The sequence below is a fragment of the Gymnodraco acuticeps genome, unplaced genomic scaffold, assembly GCF_902827175.1.
Source record: "Gymnodraco acuticeps unplaced genomic scaffold, fGymAcu1.1, whole genome shotgun sequence".
In the NCBI taxonomy this organism is placed as follows: Eukaryota; Metazoa; Chordata; class Actinopteri; order Perciformes; family Bathydraconidae; genus Gymnodraco; species Gymnodraco acuticeps.
Genome location: NW_022990368.1, coordinates 1,586,576 through 1,607,725, shown reverse-complemented (window position 1 = coordinate 1,607,725; position 21,150 = coordinate 1,586,576). Strand labels below are relative to the sequence as shown.

The following is a 21,150-nucleotide window of genomic DNA, read 5'->3' as shown; positions in this document are numbered from 1 at the left end:
CATTTAGGTGATGGAGTGGCCTAGCCAGTCTCCAGACCTTAATCCCATAGAAGCTTCGAGAGGCCAAGCATCATTCCCAAAACCTGGAGGATTTGGAGATGATCTTCAGAGAGGAGTGGACCAAAATCCTTCCTGAGATGTTCACAAACCGACCAACTACAAGAAGCGTCTGACCTCTGTCTGTCCAACAAGGGGTTCTCCAACAAGTACTAATGCCCCGGCCACACGAGGACGAAAACGGCCGTTTGCGTTACTGTTTAGTGTCATATAGACCATTCGGCCACACGAGGACGACCGCATACGGCACTAAACGACTGAGGAAACGATAACGGGTCCCAAGGTGGATAGAACGGCATACGCAACGCTCTGGGGGGTCAAACGGCTCCGTGTGTGCGCCCTATACGATCATTTTCTGATAATGATTGCGCAATAGCCCCGCCGCTCTCCACCTCTGCTGCTCACCTCCGCGTACCCCGCGCCATTGCTGATGTGTTTCGCCACCAACAACAATGGCGGATCGCAGAGTTGCTATCGTTCCTCCGGACGCTACTGACCATGCTACAGTTCTTTGTGCAACATCTACAGCAGACTTACACATCCGGGGGGGATCTTACTCGCTGCTTTTGTGGATATGTAATGTACTGCAGCTTCAGCGATCATTTTCTGATAATGATTGCGCAATAGCCCCGCCTCTCCCCACCTCTGCTGCTCACCCCCGCGTCAAAGTAAACTGCACACTGAATTCAGATTATTTATCTTTCTCTCGATATGGACCTAAACGCGAGTGAAGTCTAATCTGACAGGACGGAGACACCTCTCAAACTACCTAAACTAGTTATATAATATATATATTTTTACTGTCGGCCGGGTCACTCATTACTGGATCAGCTGCTGCATGAACAGACACTGGCGCTGTCCGAAGAGAGGGAGGAAAAAGAGAGGCTCCGTGTATTTATATTATTATATTATATAGAGTCGTTATTTATTTGTTTTAAAGCTCAATAAATAACAAAGAAGACCTTTGACCGGCACTTTTATAATTTTGTCGGAAGGTTTAAACTTTAATTCACGTTGACTGGCAAAAAACTCTGCCCGGTTCCCTCGGCCCCCACCGCGGAGAATAAACAGAAGGGCAACCATGACAACCATGCTTCTTCGCTGCTTTTGTGGAGGAAGTTACAGCGCCAGTACAGGCTCCTGCATATGTACTGCAGCTTCTCCAGCGGTTGGAGCTAAACGGAGCGGTCTCGTGGGCAGACACTATCCGGATAACTATTGCGTGTGGACGGAAGCTTGTTTGCGATTGCGTTTGCGTTAATCCTATGCGTTTAGCCGTTTTCGTCCTCGTGTGGCCGGGGTCTAAGACATGTTTTGAAAGGGGATCAAATACTTATTTCCCACAGTTAAATGCAAATACATTTGTATCTTTTATATAATGTCAATTTCTGGATTTTCTTTTTGATATTGATACTCTTATTGTTAAATAAATCTACCATTAAAATATAGACTGTTAATGTTATTTGTAAGTGGGCAAACTTACAAAATACTGCAAGGGATCAAAATACTATTTCCTCCACTGTATGTGTTTGATATTGTGATAGTGAACTGACTGCCTCTCAAGGCCCTTCTTCCCCGTGAAAACCGTGAGTCCTATTGTCTAAATACCGTTATCATTGCAGAAAAACTAGTCATCTGTAAGTGTTGCTCTAGATGTGCATTTTGGTGGTGTCAAACTGGACCTTCTGATTCCTTCCAGACATTGTATGGGTTAATTGCGTCAGTCTCAGTCATTTTGAGTTTAGTCACTTTTTGACACTTTAAGATTTTTACGTCATTTTATGCCATAATTAAAGGGGAAAAGCCCGCTAAAAATGTTCGTACTTCTTCTTACTGAAATTATGTGTAAAAGGGATGAAGGAGGGAGAGGGAAAACGTAAGAAGTTCAAATGGAATTTTTCGAGTATTGAGCTACTTGAGTGTATTGTGAAAGAGTTGGTAACAAAGAGGATATTTGTTCCCACCACATATTACAAGATAATGTAGTACATTTATTTGAACATGTCCATTCACTATTCCAGCCCTCCCCTTAAATTTTAAGGCTCTGAAAAGCCAATAGTGAGAGACAACATTGCAGACAGTAGCCCCTCCATGTGTATCTACAGCAGGTAGTTATTCTCAAACAGACACCCCAATGGCTACTAATTATAGTTTGGCATCAGACATTTCAGTGTTGTCCAATCCGAGCCAGGGATGTGTGCCTCGCTCCTGACCTTTCTGTAGATCTGAGAGGCATCAGCTGTGAATAGCAGTAACAATGCCCTCGGTGACATTACTACTGTGATGTGAACAACATTTCACAGATCATGAAGCAGGACTGTCAAGCTGGGATCACTGCTACTAAGAAATGACTGAGGCCAAACCCTTGTTCTTCACACATTTGTGTTAGCCCAACTCCTTTCATGAACATTGTTTATTGGAAAGTAGGCCTACTAGTAAAACTAATGTAATCTGCTCTTTCTCCAGCTTGCCCTTAAGCTGATGTGTGTTATTAGTGTTGGGGGAAGATACCTCTGCCATGTTGACCATATGGCCGGCTTATTATGCACTGGCAGAGCATCTTAATGAGAGTCCACAACCTGACAGAGAGAGTCTTCTGAGCCCACACCACACACAGACTCAAATGCACACACACATATGCACATACATTAACATGCAGGCATGGCTTCTCTCTCACACACACACACACACATACACCAAAGTTTTGTACAAAGTCTTCTTTACACGGACACACACAAAACTGAAAACAGTGAAACATTATTCAATCATATAGGAGCAGCTAAAATGAAAGCCCTGTACTGACACCCAGTGGTAACAGTCCACACTAAATGTGTGTCCAACTGACACAAACTGATTAAAGCTTTGTGTTAGGTGCTTAAAACATTTTATGTTTTTGACATACAGACAATTTATGTATTACATATTAGAATGGTATAAAACTTGACCATGTTTACAAAAAATTATATAAATGTTAAATGCTATGGCAATTAAGCCTGTTTCCACTAAGGGTGACACAGTTATTAGGTAGGTTAGATCAAACAACAATAACTGCAAAGAACAGAGTCATGGTTTTCCATGGTGCTGGTTAGAGGAATATCAGCTTTACAAACCAGAGTGAGATAAAGAAAAGATAATTGCTCGGCGAGCCTTACACCAAACATTTAAATGTCACACCAGTACATGTAACATCATGTTACACCAGAGCTCAATCATCAAACCCAATGACAGGACATCCTTGAAGTTCTCTATAGGGATGGTATATATATCAAAACCATAACTGATGAATAAAGCATTTATTTAAGATTGTGGTGGTGTGTGTGTGTAGTGTGTGTGTGTGTGATGTGTGTGTGAATGTGTGTGTTGTGTGGTGTGTGTGTGTGGGTGTGTGTGTGTTTGTGTGTTGTGTGTGTGTTGTGTGTGTGTGTGTGTGTAGTGTGTTGTGTGTGTGTGTGTGTGTGTGGTGGGTGTGTGTGTTGTGTGTGTGTGGGGTGTTGTGTGTGTGTGTGTGATGTGTGTGTGTGTGTGTGTGTGTGTGGTGTGTGTGTGTGTGTGGTGTTACTGGAAATCATATTCTGGAGTCCGTGTAAATGTGAGTGTGTGTGTGTGTGTGTGTGTGTGTGTGTGTGTCTCAGTTCCAATGCACCTTGTACCTTTTTATTGCCACTCATTAAACTGATATAACTTACACACTATACATGCACACAACAGACATCAGGAGCATTACTCATAACGGGTGTGTACGGCATCTTGTGGCGATGGTTTCCTTCCAATATCAGACAAACCCACATACCTACTTTCTGTTTTGCAAAGCTTTCATAAACTATGCTCATCAGAACACATACACATATACATACACAACGCACACACACACCACACACACACACTCAACACAGGGGGCTGGATCTTACTGTCTATATGGGTGTCTCTTTCATAAGTTAGTGATAACGCAGCAGACAGAAATATGAACAAAGGAAAAACTGACTGACAGATTCACTGAGACTTTGGAACAGTCGGTCGCAAATTGACTCCGCAAACTTTTTTTAAATGACATGATTTAAAAACGTACAAGTTGGATTTTAGATAAGTTAATTAGACCTAAAGACACATTTCTTTACTGCGGTCGATAACAATTTGTATCTGAGTTTGGAGGATTCTTTGTCGAGTTGGGAGATAACTGATTGTAGGGGTCTGTGAAGAAGAGAAGAGCTCAGGGTGGATTGCCAAAGACTTCCGGATTAAAAATATCAAGGTAATTTGATTTTGCTTTTCTTATAGTTAAACATGATTAAATGAGATCATAATTGAAATACATTCTATCTTGATCATGTGTTTAAAATTAATTCTGTCAAAATTATCGCGTTAACGGCGGTAATTAATTTTTTGAATTAATTGCGTTAAAATATTTAACGCATTTAACGCATGCGCAGAATGGCCCGCCACATACAACGCACCATACATCCCAGCGCCAGGGTATGGCTGGGGTAGGCTACAGCCATACCAAGAAATGGCTTAGCCGGGTCATTTTTTTTATAGGGTGCCATTTGGACTTCACAAGTTGGGTGAAATAAATAGTTGATTTACCTACTTTTTAATGTTCTATTCTATAAAGGACATATCTAATTGCTAAAAAACATTTTGGTCAAGCTCAGGCACCTAAATCTTTTATATATAGATATATTAACAACACGTGACACCCGGGATATGTCCACCCTGTTAAGGACATACACATAACTACTTAAATGAGTTTTCAGTGCATTCTTACAATTAAAGTGACTTTTTAACAAGAGTTGTATGTCCCTAACTCTAATTAGATATATATTTCATACCTAATTAGTTTTAAGTAGTATATATTGAGAAAAACAAGTGTAGATTATGACAACGTGGCATATTTTTCCACTGTTTTTCATGAGAAAACTTAAATACAATAAGAATTACTAAAAGTTTCTAGAATATATTCAACCTCTCTCATTTCTTTATAAAAGTACAAATATACACTTGATATTTGATATTTTCATTAAACTATGCTAGAAAAATACCAACATAACAGGGTGGACATACGTCTAACAGGGTGGACACCAGTGGAAGTCCGTCAGGGCCTTCAGGACCTTCTCTCCAGGCCCTATCATTTTAAAGTGTAATTTTTGGTTAAAATATTACAGTATTAATTCTATTGTTAAAACAATCTTTTATATTAAATTATTAAAATTGTTTGAATATATCAAATCGTTTTGGTTTGATATACCAACTATTTGGAGCTGGAGCTGCAACTTTGTGTATCTGCCTTTGCTTCTTCATAAGGCTATCTCCGTCCCAAAGGTCTGCTGTGTCTGTGGTTGCAGGGTTTTCTTATAGAATGTGTACTTTAGAGTAGCAACAAATATTAACAGAATTAAAAAATATATCAGAATTTGATTTGGGGTCTTTGGTACGCCCCTAGGACCTGTGAGCAAGTCTGTGTGATGTCATAATATTTTCCTGCTGTGGGGCACGTACAGTAGGCTATTGCCCTACGTTGGAGACTGAGGAAAATGGCAGCTAATGAAGAAGACAGTAATTTGCTTCATAAATTTATTCAGCAGAATTTCTAATAAAAAAAATCACGTAAAAAGAAAGGCCAACACCAAAACTTGGAGGGCTCAAACAGGTAGGCAAAGGCTTTATGAGGCACTTTGCTGAGGCCAACTATAATCATGCTCGTTTTTTGCCACCACCAGTGGCTTGTGGAACACCACTGGGTTTGGTAGCCTGAACACCTTAACCAAGAGCTCTGATCATCGTGCATAACTTCGAGTACATTTTTAGTTTACATAAAGTTATTTTCTAGGTACTTCCATGTAAGCTTCTCAAGTTGGACTGAGCGCTTGTTGAGTGCCTTTGGCTCTGGTATAAGACAGATAAGTTGTTCCTCTGCATACCAGCTGACATCTTCACGTGGTCTTGGCCAGAAGTATTTGTTTACTCCATTTCTATGCATGCACTTCACTTGAATGCTATCGCCCTCCACGTCCATGATGATGCCAGGGTACACATCATCGTCATACTTAATGACGCACCCTCCAATGTGTGTGCTGTCAACTGCCGCTGGTCGCCATGGGGTCTCTTCATTCTGATTTGGGGGGGTCACAGGAACTCCATTCACAGTAGCTACTTTCAGGTCGAAGCAGGCACAATCCAGTGGACCATCCTGCCTCTGACAGAAACAACTGATGTCCCTGTACTTGATATGCCCAGGTAAGACGCTGATCACCTGGTGCATCCTCATTGTGCCCTTAATAGGTGTCAGAGCAGGGACCTGAGGTGAAAAGAGAGGATATACAGTAGTATGAGATATAATATTCAAAATATTTGGCCAATAACAATAACTATCAACGTATAGAGGCCTCAAAATACTTGACTACTGTGAATGTTTTTGCAGGGGGGGGGCATCTTTACCTCTGTTTTTGCTTCAACTTCCTCTTCACTGACAAAGAAGAGCTCCACTGTTGATTCCAGTCTCTTGAGTTTTTTGAAAAGAGTGATGGCATCTGGAACATCTTCCCCCAAGCGCACAATTCGGTCCGCTGACCGCTTCAATGTCCCTCCGATGCCATCTGGAGCTCCTTTGCCATGGCTGGCCTCAAAGAAATTCCAGGTCAGTTCTTTGAAACCAAGCCTGAATGGCTCAGTGGAGAGAAAGTAAAAGTTTCCCTTTTGCTTGTACTGGGTTGCCGGGCCATCACTGTAGAAGTGAAGCCTTTCCACCTTTGGACACTTGGTCTTCACCATCTCCAGGACAGGCTCCAGGTGGGCCCAGATCGCTGGTGGGTCATGTCGTCGTGAGGATGAGATTGAACAGAATGACAGTGGTGTCTGTTCAGTGGTGTACAGTACACCAGTGTGCAGCGTTGCCTGTTGATGGGACCCTCCAAAATGCACAGACTGGATCTCTTTGTGATATTTGCAAGAGTAATTTTCACTGAAATCGATGTGGATTAAGCACTCGTTGGCTTGGAGGCTTTCCCGTAGCTGTCTGTAAGCACTGTATTGCCACCTGATGTTAAAAAGGTGCTTACGGAATTTGAATAGATTCTCTTGAAATTTGCTGACCAGGTCTGATTCAGTGCTCTGGACCTCGTTTTTAAGCGTAATGGTCTTCCTCTCTTCCTCACCTGTCCTTTCAGTAGACCATTGTACAACTTGTACAATTTCCTCTGTGGCTGATTTCAGGGTTGGGTGAGTGGTGAGGCGGCACTCTACACAATCACCATAGGCGCAAGCTTTCATTTCTGTGGCACAGACAGTGCGGTCAACCATCTCCTCAATATTTTGGAGACGACAATCCCATGGCTGTAGAGGGTGTCAGCCATGAACTGGAGGTTTTCATGGGTTTTACACTGGCACGTGGCCCGATCAGCATCAGTAGGGGCCACGACCCAAAATAGCCGACATGCACAAAAAAGACAGTATGACACGTTGTCTGAGTTTTCGGATCCAAATTTCCTGTGAAGGTTCTTGAGTGTGTCAGAAAGCAGTCGCTTCTGCATCTTCTTCTTCCTCACTGTGATGGTCTGCTTGCGCCCAGTTGTCATACGACTCACGTCATCACGAAGAAAGAAGGTATGGATACTGGCTTTACTTTCTAGACTGCTTGAACTCTTCTTCCTCTGAAAAGTATTAGGTCTGCATCCCTGTCCAACATCCCCCTCTTCTTGGAGAATCCAAGAGCCCTGAATGCAAATGACTGCCATTCCTATACAAATGCATGCCATTACTTTAAGTACTATACCTATAATCATTGTGTACATAATATACTAGATAATATACCCATCAGTGTTTCCCTAGGATTTTTTGCAGCAGTTTGTGTTGTGCCTATAGATCTAATGGTGGTGATCATTTATTATATTATAAAAACATTATTATAATGTTATAATAGTAATATAATAATATAACAATAAATAATATAATATTAATATAATATTAACAAATGTTGTAATAAGTAAACAATACTTACATGTCCACCCTGTTAGGATGTTGTCCACCCTGTTAGTTGAATAAGCCTAACAGGGTGGACACTAACAGGGTGGACCTTTTGAGCAAAAGTTAGCCTTTACCCTGCCTGTGTTAGCATATTTGCTAGCATGACCTTGGATACTTTATGAGGAATCAATCACTTTTTAAAGGAACTTTTAAAATAATAGAATTGATTAATATCCTTCATACTTAGGCCTAACAGGTTGGACATGTTATGTTCAAACACATCAAACAAAATTGACAGAAACATCCAAATCAGTTGTAAGAGCAGTAGAAACCCACACAGCTTACCTCAGTTGAATTTCCCGCCTCTGGTGTCATTTAATTTCATAGGTGTGATGTCACTGAGAAATATGTATTTTTCTTAAAGGGACAGATACACAGCTCAACAGGGTGGACAGCGACCCTCGGGGACAAACATTAAACCTTATTTTTTAATATTTTTTTTACAATTTGAATAAAAACATTATTTGATTAGATAGATTTTGACAAGTTAAATAAAATAATAATAAATATTTATAAATTAATTTTGTTTTTAATAGCTATATTTTAGATCTAAGTTGAATGACCAGCAGTGGGGACATGGAAAAACTCCTCGATATCCCTTTAACCAATGCTTTTAAAATGAAAAAAAAAACTTAGATGTGCATATCATTGTATTAATAATAAATTAACAATTTAACACACATTAAAAACAAAATGTAATTAGTATTTGTCCAGATTTAGACAAAAAACAACATATTTTGTACTGGGGACACCAAAGGCACCACATTAAAAAAATGACCCAGCCCCACCATGAAAAATGATGTTAAAGTAAGCAAAAAATAAAGTCCGCCAACTCGCGCAGAGTAAATTGCACAGACAGCAGTTAGTAAGATTGATTTCAGTAGGCCCTACTATCAGTCTGGAAATACCGAAGACTAGAAACGGTTTTGAAAACTTTTGTCACGTAGTGATCGTCTTCTCAATAGAACATATTTGATAATGTCTTCTGGCCAATCAGAATCAAGATAACGGGCGGTGGTGTTGTTGCAGGAAGTCCCGACGGAGAATACTTTTGCTGTACATCTCTATATACATCGATACAACATTAATGAAATAAGACCCCACGGTGTGATGATTGATAGGTGTGTGGGCTGTCTTTCATTTTGACACACAGAACAATGTTATAATAAACATACATAGGCCTACATACTGTATGTGAAATGGATATATCCGCCTTCTTTCATTTATCTTTCCATTCCCACAACAATATACATAAATAAATGGCATATTTTGGACATAGTTCGAATGGTGATTAATCATGATTAATAAATGTTTAAGATGTGATTAATCTGATTAAAATATGTAATCGTTTGACAGCCCTAATACACTTTGTATCCATCGTAAAAACTCTGAATATCTTCCCTCTTTGACACACAGACTCTACCATAAGGAGCGGAGTAGACAAGCAAGATGGAGGAACTGAAATTCAGAGGCAAGAAAAGAGAGGGAAGACACAGGTAAAAACGTTCAGTACATGCTGCTTTTTTATTTAAAGTTCATCATGTGTTATTTATGCTTTATGAAATGTGGTGACTGAAGTTGAAATGGGGGAATCATATGAATGTATGTATGTGGATGACAGGCCCAGCTACCACTGTTCTTAATATGCCTGTCTGATTACAATTATACAACTGGAAAACTCAAACTTCTATTTGTATTTGTTCAACCCATGTTGTGTTTGTGAGGCTTTTTGGTTCAAACTAAATTGGTTCTGTGATGTGACGCATGATAGGAATGCAAATGTGTTGTCCCAATTTGTTTCCGGATTAAGACTTTAAAGAAGCAGGGCCGACACAGAGGCTTCACATTGTTATAGATTATTAACTATAAAGAATGTTACTGAGGTATTTCTGAAATAACTACTTAAACAATCGATCATTGATATCCAAAATAGTTGAATAATCAAAATAGATCAACTATCAAGTATATTTTCCATCAACTACTAAATGAATTGCTGCTCTGATTATTACATCACAGTTAAAATACCACACCATAAGAGCTGTATGCTGCTCAACTAACCCAGTGAAAACTGATAGAATGCTATTTAGGATAAGTGAAAACGTTATTTTTAGAAATGTTACTGTGCAAATCCATAAAGAAAACCATAACAAACGATGTTAAGGAGGCATCATTCATTTATAATGTATAGCATTACATTTGGATTCATTTATATCCCTAGTTTTTAGGTAGAAGTTATCCACGTTATGTCCAGATGGTCAAACATAGAAAAGTACAACAGTTATAAAAAAAGAGGTTAAATATACAATTTAGCTTTAATGTGCTTAACTATAATCCATTTTTAAAAATGCATTTATCATGTCCTTCTTTCTAAAGCTTTAAAGTTGTGTTATTGACTGTATTAGTGAGATAGATTTAGAAAGAAATATATGAACGATCAGCTTTAAAGCAGGCAGCTTCTTCACATCCTGTCTGCAGGCACCCCGCCACTTTCATCATTGTTAGGAGGTTAATTGTTAGCGAGATAGATATTGGCAATACATATTATCATTAAATTGTGTGCAGAGTAACATCTCAGGAAGTATTGTATTACCAGGTTTCTAGTTGGTATAATTTACAGTAAAAGGAAGCAGTTAATTTCCCTTGTGCAATGCTGTGCTCTCTTTATTGCTTTGGCTAATATCATCCCCGCAGATACTGACTGCTGCTCGGGGAGTGCTGCTCCATTTCAAATGTTAAATACGCACCACAGTTTTAATCACATCCTGCATGTTGGTATCTCTCGCAGGTTAAAACAATGGAGTAGCTTCTGGGTTAAGATTTTTTTTAAATATAATTATACTCTGCTTGCTCCTACATATGATTAGGTAAAACTTTCATAGGAAAACAACTCAGATTTTCATCAACTAATAATGATTTTGAAGACCCTCAACTTTAAAAAGCAAATAATATGTGTTGAATAGTAATGTAAACTCTGAGAATACTAGAAGATGATTTATTTCCCGCTGTATGGTAGAGAAAGAAATCTGATCAGTTAGTTATTCTGTAAACATGAAGGAATGTGACGGTATAATACAGGAGTCCATTCAGTGTAAGACTGACGCCACCATGACTCAGCACAGAGCACAGCAGGAGGTCATTTGCTTCATGGGTCAATAGTTATATTCCTCCCTTAGAAACTCTGAGTCAACACACTGGCCCTTGGACACATTTCAGCCCCGTCAGCAGCTAACACTGTAATTTGTATCTAAACAAGGTGTGTCCAACTGTGTAGGGGCAATACTCGGAAATGAGATTGCATCAAGGGTCAAACCCATAGTTTATTGACCTGTTGTTAATCAATGGAATAGAATATCTTTGATTTAATTGTTGCACGTCCATTTTAGCCTTCTGCTTTCTGCCATCATAGAATAGAATAGAATATCTTTATTGTCATCACACATCAGTGTAACAAAATTCAGATGGCATCTCTCACTGCAGTACATAAATAAGAACACATCCAAAAGCAGTGATAAAGCAGAGATAGTAGCAATAATCAGGGTCATCACTTAAATGCACTTTTTTAAAGATTATTTAATAAAGCTACAATGTTTAAAATAAATAGTTACTACAAAAATCTGTTTGATACTTAATAAATATACAAATAAATAACATATGATATTTTTGGCTGCAGTCTTTGATGGGAGGTAGTGTGTGTGTATTTGTGCATGTTCAAAGTTATAGTGAGTTTTGTGGTTGGACAGGGATGATTTAGTGAAGCAAAATAAAAACCCTTTTGACCATTGAGCATGCTAACACACTCACAATCTGTCTGACAGGACTGGACATGACGTGTCAATAGTTGTGTGGGCTATTGAAATAAAAGACAAAATACAATGTTTTTATGTTCAAAACAACTAGCCTTCTGGCATGCAATCGTCTGCACATAAAATCTGTAAAATCACAAGTAAACTATCGGCCATCCAACATGCTGAAATATGATGCATACATTTTGTTATGCTATTCAGCCACACAGACTCCTGACATCTGTAATTTGATGCAAAGTAATCAATTACTTTGCAGCTACAGCAAGGTGGTCTTAAAATGATTGAGATACTTAATATAAGAATGTGCAATAGGGCCGAAATTGGATTTTGGGCCTTGAGTTTTGTGAATAAACTAGGCAAAATGGTCTATATTTACCATACTTTTCCTTTACTGCCTTACATAACTTGTGCGCTTATATATATAAAGATTGTGAGAAGTAGAAGAAGAAGAAGAAGAATGTCACTGCATTGGCGTCAATATTTGCTTTGGTACAAGAACACAAAACAATTGCCGTTCAGCGTTGACTGTGAAATACTAAAGAATGTGTGTGAAGTGGTAGGTCTTTGTAGGTCTCAGCTAGTCTTCATGTTTACTGCCAAGCTTCGGGGCAGGTGACCACTATAACAAAGCTTACGTACTGTAGCTGGGAAGATAAATAACTAACAAGAGGAAATACAAAAAATGACCCTTAGTAGAATGATGCCAGCAGGTTTTTGCAGCATGAGAAACTTAATGTTGATTCCAAAATCTCTTTGGCAACATGCCTTTCTGTTAAATGGACTTGTATAAATGGTATTATAACATACTATAATTGGAACTAATTAATACAAATTAAAGATTGGCTTTCCCCAGAACCTCAAAAACAATAAATGGTGTTTTTCAGAGAGCTGAAGTTCTTTAAGAACGTGTATTTGCTCTTCTTAAAGCAGCAGCTTTTCATGGCTATTCGTGTGATGTCAGCTTATTATGCATCATTAAGGTAAAGAGTGCGTCACTTTGTGCACGCACGCACCTTCATCTTCTTCACACATCTTCTGCCAGCGTGGCTCAAACATACTGCAGTGTGCACCCAGTTCAGCTGGTATTTTTGATAGTTGCCATGGCAAAGTCAAAGATTGCAAAGCGTTATCAAACCAGGAAAGACAAACCACACCCTGCAAATTGGTGGGGAGGCACAGAGATATAAACTAAAATGTCAACTCTATTTGTATGAAATGATTCTGTACCCTGACCCTCTGAGAGTGCTGTCTGTGATGGATTGGTAGACTAATAAAAGGAATTATAATTATCTATTGCACCTTATGAAGAGGCAACCAAAACCCCGCCCTGATCATGACTCCCATCATCCAATCATTATTATCATTATTATACGATACTAAACATCTTTATTTGGTCCCATTAGCTTCCTTGTGACAGGTCAGAAGGTTCTCCTGTTTATTATCAAACATTTCCTTATAACCACATCTTATGACCTATGACCTCTACATTTAGGTCACTCAATTGCACAGTCGGCTACAATTAGACAGCACTAGGTTTTCTCTGAATATCATATAGATATAAACTCAATCTTGTTTTGTAAGAAAAAGATAATTACTTTATTTATCCCAAGTTGGGAAATGGGTTGAACTCGATGTTGCACTTAAATAGCGTGCAACAGTGGGAATGTGTTTCCTGGCAGAGATTCCACAATATGGTATTTACTGAGAATGGCTTTTCTCCCAAGAGCTTGCCATGTTGTGATCTAGCTGCTAAACAAATTCATCTGTTTTGGGTAGAAATGGAGGAGAGTGATTCTGTAAAACCGGGATAAGGAAATACTCTGGTTAAGAGATTAAGATGGACTTTTATTAATCCCTCGTGGTGAAATTGTTTCTCTGCATTTGACCCATCCTAGTGTTAGGAGCAGTGTGCTGCCATTTTTAACGGCACCCAGGGAGCAGTGTGGGGAATGGTGCCTTGCTCAGGGACACCTCGGTAGCACTTGGTCTTGCCAGGACTTGAACTGGTGACCTTCCAGTTGCCAAGCCAAGTCCCTATCGACTTCGCCACCACCGCCCCAACCAAAAGGGCTGGTTATATGATGACCAGCCCTTTTGGACAGTATAGTGTCAGATTGTTTTAATGTTTAAAATCAAATGTAACTTATATATTGCACTGACTGAAGCCAGGCTGGCATTCAGTTGCACCTGATAACTGTAAAACACATTTGTTCTGGGGAACCTACAAGCTCCCATTTTAAGATAATTTCAGTTTCACAGTTTTGATTAACTAAACTTCAATCAGGAGAGACGGTTTTGATGTGATGATACATATTTAATGCGCAGATACACAAATGAATGTGACAGTAGTTTTGGCGATTAGGCCCCGTTGTGCAGGAAGTATCATTCGGGAGGGTAGAACCGATCCGATGAAAACCCCCCGGGGTCTAGACACTGGTGGTGGTGAATGGATAGTTAGGTCGGTCTGAGGAGGAGTGGTTTAGCTTGACCCTAGATTCGGAGGGACGGGAGGTGAAAAGGGGTGGAGGAGGGTTGCGTTGAGTCACCTGAAATGACAGCTGTCGGAGGGGAAAGAGCAGAGTTTAAAGGGTTTGACGGCACGCTATGATAGGCTCTTGGGAATAGAGCGAAGTGATTGGCTAAGCTGAAGAGTGACGCCCCCGGTCACTTATTGAGAGGAGAGAGAGTAGAAACATGGAGATAGAAATACATGAATGAGTAAAGACGGTCTTCCTGGTTGAACTTGCGCTAAGCTTCATTTCTACAAGGTACATTATGGTTACCCTAACACTACCAACTACTGTAATGTTATATACTCAAATAACGTGATGTAAGAATACATAAAACTCAAATCTATAGTCAGTGCATGACATTAAGGATTTTGGGAGATGGCCCTGTGGGCCATCTAAGCTAATTTACAGATGGCCCTGAGCCCAATAGAGATTGCCCTGAAAAATGTGCGGACGAAATTACGCACGAAGGGTTTGGGGGGCCTCACCCTAGAACATTTAGATTTTTGCAGGTCTTACTGTAGATGCTGTCTGGTTCTCTAGACTGAATTATAAGATGAACGACCACAATATTATATTGTACAATTTCAATTGTATTCTTCATTTCACTTGTTTGTTTGTGTTTGCTCGCTTGCATGCCCTGCATAGCTATAAGAAATACTTAAGTTGTTGGTCAAGACACTTTCCATCTGATGGAGGCAAATGCCTTCCCAGATGTAAAAAGGAGAAAACATTACATTCAGTTATAACTGCCAAAACAAACATTATTTACACTATTATGGCCCCTGTTAAAAATGTTTGTAAAGTTATCTACTGTAAGTTGGTCGAATGCCTGCCTCCTCATCCGGAAGCTGACCGAGCAGCAGTCGAGAGGAGCCGAGCGCATCCGCGAAGCACACAAAATGGCGACGTCAGATTTCCCGTTAGCCGGCAAATCTAAATCTCTTCGGTCAAAATAATTTCCCTTTAGCGCAATACCGCTTCAGTTGCGCCACTTATGTGACAGACAAGAAGAGTATGTGACAGACAAGAATAGTCAATTCTAATGTCTAAAGAAAGAGATGTCCTGTATGGGTTGATTGTGCGTTGATCTGTTGGTAATGCCTCGGGGTTCCGGTGTAAACAAATGCATAATGCTGCGCTATACTTTGTGGCCTCACCCGGTTGCATATCGACACTTATTGTTTAGGTGTCTTTTAATAAGCAGGTAGTCATATCATTAGCTAGAACCAGCTAGATCTGGTCGATATGGACATAAACGCGAGTAAAGTCTAATCTGACGGGAGAGAGATCAGCTGCTGCTGACGAGTCGACACGCAGCTCTGCATAATCACCTGCAGCGGTGAGCGGACAAAACACACACTTCAGGCTAGAATATCACACGTAGCTATTTTAATTACCTCTCAAACTACCTAAACTAGTTATAGATATGTTTAGTTTTACTGTCGGGTCACTCATTACTGGATCCGCGAGCTGCATGATACTGGCATAATAGATTGCCCGATCGGGCAACCAGCAGGTGAGGCTTCATTGCCCGAGCTAAATACTAGATGGCCCCGGGCCATCGGGCAGTCCTTAATGTCGAGCCCTGATAGTTAAGTTACAGTCTGACCTTGATACAGTGGACAACTTTGATGATACATAAAATGAATATCTGTCCGTGTGTGTATCTCAGGGAAACATGGGATCCGTTCAACCTGAACCCAATAGGAGCGGAGAAGGAAAGTAAGAGAAAATGTTTCAGGCTGGCTCAGAACCTGGTGGCTGCGGTTGTGGGGCTGGCCGTCTTGACCAGTGCCATTGTCTCAAAGGTAGGATTATCTGTCCGCCTATCTGTCCGTCTACGACTCTTTTTATGTAATTCCTATTTTCATCTCTGATGTCGAGGCTAACAGAACATCACAGAGTTCCTGACACTAAACGTGAAGCCTTACGTTTATAACAATGATCACATTTTAGCTTCACAACCTTCTTTGATAAAAGCCAGTGTGTCGTTTTTCACAAGGAGACTCTGAAAAAAGGTATAGGTACGCGTTCATCTCTTTTAAGTGATGTTTTCTTTCTGGTCTACCCAAGAAAGCCTTTAAAAATAAAAGCGTTCTTTTTTAATATTTGATTTCTATGTCTGTGGTTTGAATCTATTACACGATGCAGTTATTCTGCTTAAAATGACATTTTGCGTGAAAGTCAAATTGATTGGTTCAGACACTTCTTTTTTGATGAGGTTGAAGTTTCTGTAGGTGCTTTTGATTCCTTTTGTAACTACAGCAATTGAATGAAATGTCTTCATTTAAATACCCATTATATACACAAGTCTTACTAGCAGCTGTTTAATGCAGATAAAAGGCTTCTTGTATTGTGGCTTTATAGTGTGCTGTTGATGTAAATGATGATACAAGTCTTGTCTTACAGTAGCCTACATCTGAGAGTTGGGAAATATTTAACTGACCCTTGGGGATTATAAACGGCTGTAAATGGATACAAACGGTTTATGTAATGTTGTATAACTCAGTCAAAACAGCATGAGACTAAAGTTGTGTATATTCTAAATGTGTTCATGGTCCAGTGATTGTACTTCAAACTTTTTTCCGTCAGAATTGTAATCTTTAAAAACCTTGTGTGTCTTATCTGTCTGTGTCCGACATGAAAAACATTAGTACTATTTATGGTAGGGTAGGGTAGGGCTTAGAGTGAATGACCTCTCTGTACCAAACTATATTTGTCTTTCTCAGTATCTGTTGTTTCTGTATCTGTCTCTCTCTCTTTGCAGGTGTCCATCTTCATGTACTCTCTATCACATCTGTAACTGCAGTATGTGCATGCGTTTGTATCGTCTGCCCCCTCAGTTCTGCCTCTATTCCCGTTTCAATTCATCATCTTCCTCCTTCGGCCTTCTCTTTTCTTGATGATGAATCACAGGACTATGCTCAGTCATTAAATATAACTGTCCTCTGTTTATCAATATAATCAAAGTGAAGAACCCAAAGAACTTCCTCATTGATGTGAAGGTAAATGATGTGAAGAAAGCAACGAGATGTCCTTAAAGTTACCAGTCTTCTTCATATTAACAGGAAGTACCGCTACCACAAAGGACTTTACTGTAACTGCACTCAAAAGCAATGGCAGTGACAAGTCAAAGTGCACTCTTTCAGGGTCCATGCAAATCTGAATTCGGGGAGAGACGAGTGAGAAAAACAATTGAATAACTAGTTTATGAGTAGTTATCTGTGGAACAAGCTCTGTGTTTTTGTCAGGGACGCAGAAAACCATTTACACATTTAAGAGCTGCCTTATGAACTGTTATCATTTGGATTGTTCTATGCTGTAATCTTGTGGGGTTTTTTATGTGTTTTGATGTGTTGTTGATCTGTATACACTGTAAAGAACCCAAAGTGTAACTTTTGGGTTTTATAATAACATTTGATTTGAGAAATGTTACGCTTCATTTTGGTATTCTGTTTCATTTGTCCCAAACTCTGTTTTTTCTTCCACATCTTTGAATCAGGGCTCTCTCTTTGGTGTTGTCCACACTGTCCAGCTCCGACCCTCCATGCGCAGCCCGCAAGGAGAAACAGTTCTACATGCTGATGTTGGTTTTCTGCCTGATCTGCCCCAACTTCCTGGTGTTTTTGAAGTCACTGTGGAGGTGTAGCTTCAAGAGCTTCATCCAGCCAAAAATGAAGACCATGGCATTTGTACGTTTTTTTCTAAATCATACTCTCATAATACTGTATCTGATATGCTTTGCAACAAATATGATGAAACATGTATATCATACTCCTTATTTACAAACTACATGGCAGGACTTTACAGACCCATTTATTTTACTTGTCTTTCATTATGTATTGCTATACTACTCAGATCATTCATCTTTATGAGGCAGAATATTTAGGGAATACTTCAATGGTCCAGATTAAATACAAAATGCAGCCATACTAAACCTTAAACATGATTATAAATAACTTCAAAACCTAAAAGGCTGCACATACAACAAGCAAGAAACAAGTTCCTAACTGCCAATATGAATACCTTCAGGAATCTTAGCGATGATGCTTCAATTTGATACGTATAACTTCTTTAAGTATGATGTGTTTTTGTCTTTTTTTCAGATCTGTGGCATTGAGTGTCTGGTATCTCTTGGTACTTCCCTCCTGGTGCTAGTAGTTATGCCTCAGTTTGACGTGCTGACTAACCTCTTCATCAGCGGAGGAGTTTGCAATTGTGTCTGCATTCTGCAGATAGTATACAGGACTGCAGGGAGACAAATGGAAAATCCTGTTCCCAATCTGCTCGCTCATTCTCACAGTTACAGGTACAACCATTTACTTTACTTTCTTTCTGCAAAACTTTCAGCATGCTTCATCCATTATTTTCAAACTATTATCTCTAGTAATGTACTACTATGAAACTCCGTACACTCATAGGGGGTCCACCTGAGTCACAGGGTGTTGGTTAGGGTTGATGAGTGGCATAAAACAATGAAATACTTGCCGACATCTGTCTCTATGATGAAGGGAACATGTGAAACTTGCCAGATATGGTTATTGTTAAATAATAACATTTCAACATTATGTTAGTAGAAGACACAGTCTTGTCGACATTATGTTTTCTTCTTTCAAAATGCTGTCATTTATAAATGTCACTAAACTGGTTTGATGAGAGTTATACAAACTTCTGATACTTAATAACTACCGAACTGTGAAAACCCTCAGGTTACTCTGCCTCCTGGGGGTCGACTACTATGTTCGCGTGTCATCACTTTGTGGATCGACAGGGCACCGACTGCTTTGTGTACGTTGCCATTGGGATTTTCTCTTCACTCCTCATCTCCCTCTGCTGGTGGGAAATCCACTGCAAGCTACTAATCGCATGCCGGTAAAATGTTCTCCTTTTTAGTTGTTGCAACTTTCCATTTTGTATAAAAAAATATCTGTGTACATGTGGACTAGATCTGATAGAGATTTAGCTGGATTTTAAACCGTTTTGGGCCATATGGAGTATAAACAAACAAGTGTATATCATTGACTTGACATGATCAGAAAATATTTCTCCTCTTTCCCCCTGCAGGAATTCTTGAAAGGACATGGATGGATACAGGGACTTTGTGTTGTCATCAGTAGTATTCTGAGGATAATAGTGATAGGTAATTTTCTCATTTCAATGTCTGTGTCAACATATACGACTAATAAAAGCATGCAAAATAATATTACAAGAGTATTATCAAAACCAGCATCACTGTGTATTGCCAGGCTTTGTGGTTATCATATTTCCAACATTCACGTTGTGAACAAACCGGCTTGTGATGTTAGAGATGAAGAAGGATTGCAGAGGATGTTCTCCGGCTGTGATGAAGGCTTCAGTTGTAGTTTTCAATTTTATAAGCTATGCTTTTTATTTTGCTCAAGAAATGCTTTTATTCCTCTAGGTATATGCAGGAATCCTGAAGTCAAATGTAATAACTTTTAAGACCCTTTCCATACATTTTAAGACCACTTTGAGTTTTAAAACCGGTTACATTGGCGACACACTTTACCTCACATTGACTATATACAGTATTGATTGTCCTTCCTCCTTATCTTCCAACCATTTGGACGCAAACTTGCATTTCCCCATAACGATGTTGTTTAACAACCGGCGTAAACGGACCTTGCGCGCTAATCAAGCAGTGAGCGTGCGATGTCCTGTTCAGATGACGTCAAACCCAACGGGATGCCATAAATAAACTACACAGAATCATCACACTACACACCTACGCAATGATTACATTCAGGCACACTGTAGAATACAACCTCTTTGGACAATTTATATACTTATTGAAAACAAGCTACAAATGTAATACCTTGGAAAATGCCGTTAAATACTTTGTAATACTTTTGAATAGCCTTAATTTTGGCTAAATTGATTTATCAACTTTTAATTACTTTTTAAGACCCCGACGGACACCCTGCTCTATATAGAAGAGCATATTATTCTATATTTACTTCAATCTTATTGGTTTTTCTGTTTGTATTTTAACTTCAGATCAGATTGTCTTTTTACATCAGTGACACCATCTGTTCTGTTTGCAGGAGGAGTATACCTGTTCTACCATGTGCTAATTGAGAAATCCATCACCTGGTCGGACTTTAATCTGCAGGATGTGGACTGGAATTACTGCAAATAGGACTAGTGTTGTTATTCTTACAGGTAGGTAGAAATGAGACTATACATATTAAACAGAGACACGCACAAGGTATACATGGACTATAAACAAACTGCATGAGTCAAGGGTATCTTCCTCTGCTACACTGCATTATCTATAATAACTCGCACAAGTAACATTTAAGAAAAGTTACACTGCCAAAAGTGTGCTTTTGAGCAAATGGAAAACACATGATTTAGATGTTCATAGAAGTAAAGGAGATAAATGTATACAGACCACTGCCAGCATGCAACATGATGTATCAAATTGAATGTGTCTCAAAGCAATAGCCTGTTTTATGTTGTTTTATTGCATGATCGGTACGCTTTAGTTTGGAATGGCTCACAGCTCGATCTGTCATGATTAAAGCAGCCAATTAAAACGTATTCATCAGACACATTTCATTACTGTTCTATAGATATTCAAAATCTGTGTAAAACGTTTAACAACTACAAGAAAACATGATTATTAATAATTACACTAGGTTTAACTCAATAAGTAACTTGCTAAATTATAATTGTACAGCTGACAGTAATGTGTAGTTAGTTGTTGGCTAAATAAATGTCCCTCTTGCCCGCTCTCT

At 39.3% G+C, this 21,150-nt stretch overlaps 2 protein-coding genes across 2 annotated transcripts in view; one reads left to right on the top strand and one right to left on the bottom strand.

Annotated features, from left to right (window-relative positions):
* Window positions 1–5,726: 5,726 nt before the first annotated feature.
* LOC117551428 lies at window positions 5,727–7,350 on the bottom strand. The gene is made up of 2 exons (XM_034224330.1): window positions 6,490–7,350; window positions 5,727–6,349 (listed from the first exon to the last, which is right to left on the bottom strand). The coding sequence occupies exons 1-2, from the start codon at window positions 7,348–7,350 to the stop codon at window positions 5,861–5,863; spliced, it is 1,350 nt and encodes a 449-aa protein (XP_034080221.1). The 3' UTR covers window positions 5,727–5,860.
* Window positions 7,351–9,495: 2,145 nt separating this feature from the next.
* chs1 (chitin synthase 1) overlaps window positions 9,496–21,150 on the top strand; it is a 37,244-nt gene continuing 25,589 nt past the window's right edge. Inside the window, 12 exon segments of the mRNA XM_034224338.1 lie at window positions 9,496–9,569; window positions 16,062–16,198; window positions 17,891–18,081; window positions 18,496–18,636; window positions 18,638–18,699; window positions 19,102–19,144; window positions 19,146–19,227; window positions 19,230–19,261; window positions 19,467–19,491; window positions 19,494–19,529; window positions 20,455–20,532; window positions 20,535–20,572. Of these exon segments, the coding sequence (XP_034080229.1) occupies window positions 9,523–9,569; window positions 16,062–16,198; window positions 17,891–18,081; window positions 18,496–18,636; window positions 18,638–18,699; window positions 19,102–19,144; window positions 19,146–19,227; window positions 19,230–19,261; window positions 19,467–19,491; window positions 19,494–19,529; window positions 20,455–20,532; window positions 20,535–20,572 (912 nt within the window). The 5' untranslated portion in view covers window positions 9,496–9,522.

Bases quoted from the DNA above. Each gene is read 5' to 3' on its own strand.
- LOC117551428 (XM_034224330.1), bottom strand. From the start codon at position 7,350: ATGGTTGACCGCACTGTCTGTGCCACAGAAATGAAAGCTTGCGCCTAT. The intron at 6,350-6,489 runs GTAAAGATGCCC...TTTTCACCTCAG, and splicing joins AAGTTGAAGCAAAAACAGAG to GTCCCTGCTCTGACACCTAT.